The 577-nt window shown below is 42.1% G+C and overlaps 1 protein-coding gene across 1 annotated transcript; it reads left to right on the forward strand.

Moving 5' to 3' along the window:
* Window positions 1-6: 6 nt before the first annotated feature.
* Window positions 7-573, forward strand: LOC107580232 (cathepsin B-like; the record flags this gene model as incomplete). Its single annotated transcript, XM_016265963.1, has 3 exons — window positions 7-108; window positions 195-323; window positions 514-573. Coding segments are annotated over exons 1-3 (265 nt in total), but the record flags the coding sequence as incomplete, so codon positions are not given.
* Between the last annotated feature and the right edge of the window lie 4 nt (window positions 574-577).

Genomic DNA, 577 nt, shown 5'->3' on the forward strand with positions numbered 1-577 from the left:
CCTATAGTGTCCCATCTAATCAGAAGGACATTATGAAAGAGCTCTTCAAGAACGGCCCAGTAGAGGCAGCGTTCACTGTCTATGAGGACTTCCTGCATTATAAATCTGGTTGGTTTGTCTATTCATGTACATGGCAAGAGTACTAATACAACATGGAGCTGTTGATAATTTGGTTTTTTTACTCCTTTTTGTAGGTGTATATCAGCACGTGAGTGGATCTGTACTAGGTGGTCATGCCATTAAGATCCTGGGCTGGGGAGAGGAGAATAGCGTCCCCTACTGGCTTGCTGCTAACTCTTGGAACACTGACTGGGGTGATAATGGTGAGGCTTATTTTCTTTTGTGTGAAGACTAAAATGCTCCTCTTATTGTCTGCAGTTTGTTACCCAACCCAATGAAATGCCAAGGAAGTGTTCATGTCTTTTTGTACCAACACATTTCCAGACTCTATTCTGTTTACAGACTGTACAGGAGTTTGCTTCATCTGCCCAATTTTTTTTGTTGCAACTTTAGGATTTTTCAAGATTCTCCGAGGTGAGGACCACTGTGGCATTGAATCTGAAATTGTGGCTGGAAT

This window comes from Sinocyclocheilus grahami, unplaced genomic scaffold (genome assembly GCF_001515645.1).
Source record: "Sinocyclocheilus grahami isolate Dianchi unplaced genomic scaffold, SAMN03320097.WGS_v1.1 scaffold27676.1, whole genome shotgun sequence".
NCBI classification, from domain to species: Eukaryota; Metazoa; Chordata; class Actinopteri; order Cypriniformes; family Cyprinidae; genus Sinocyclocheilus; species Sinocyclocheilus grahami.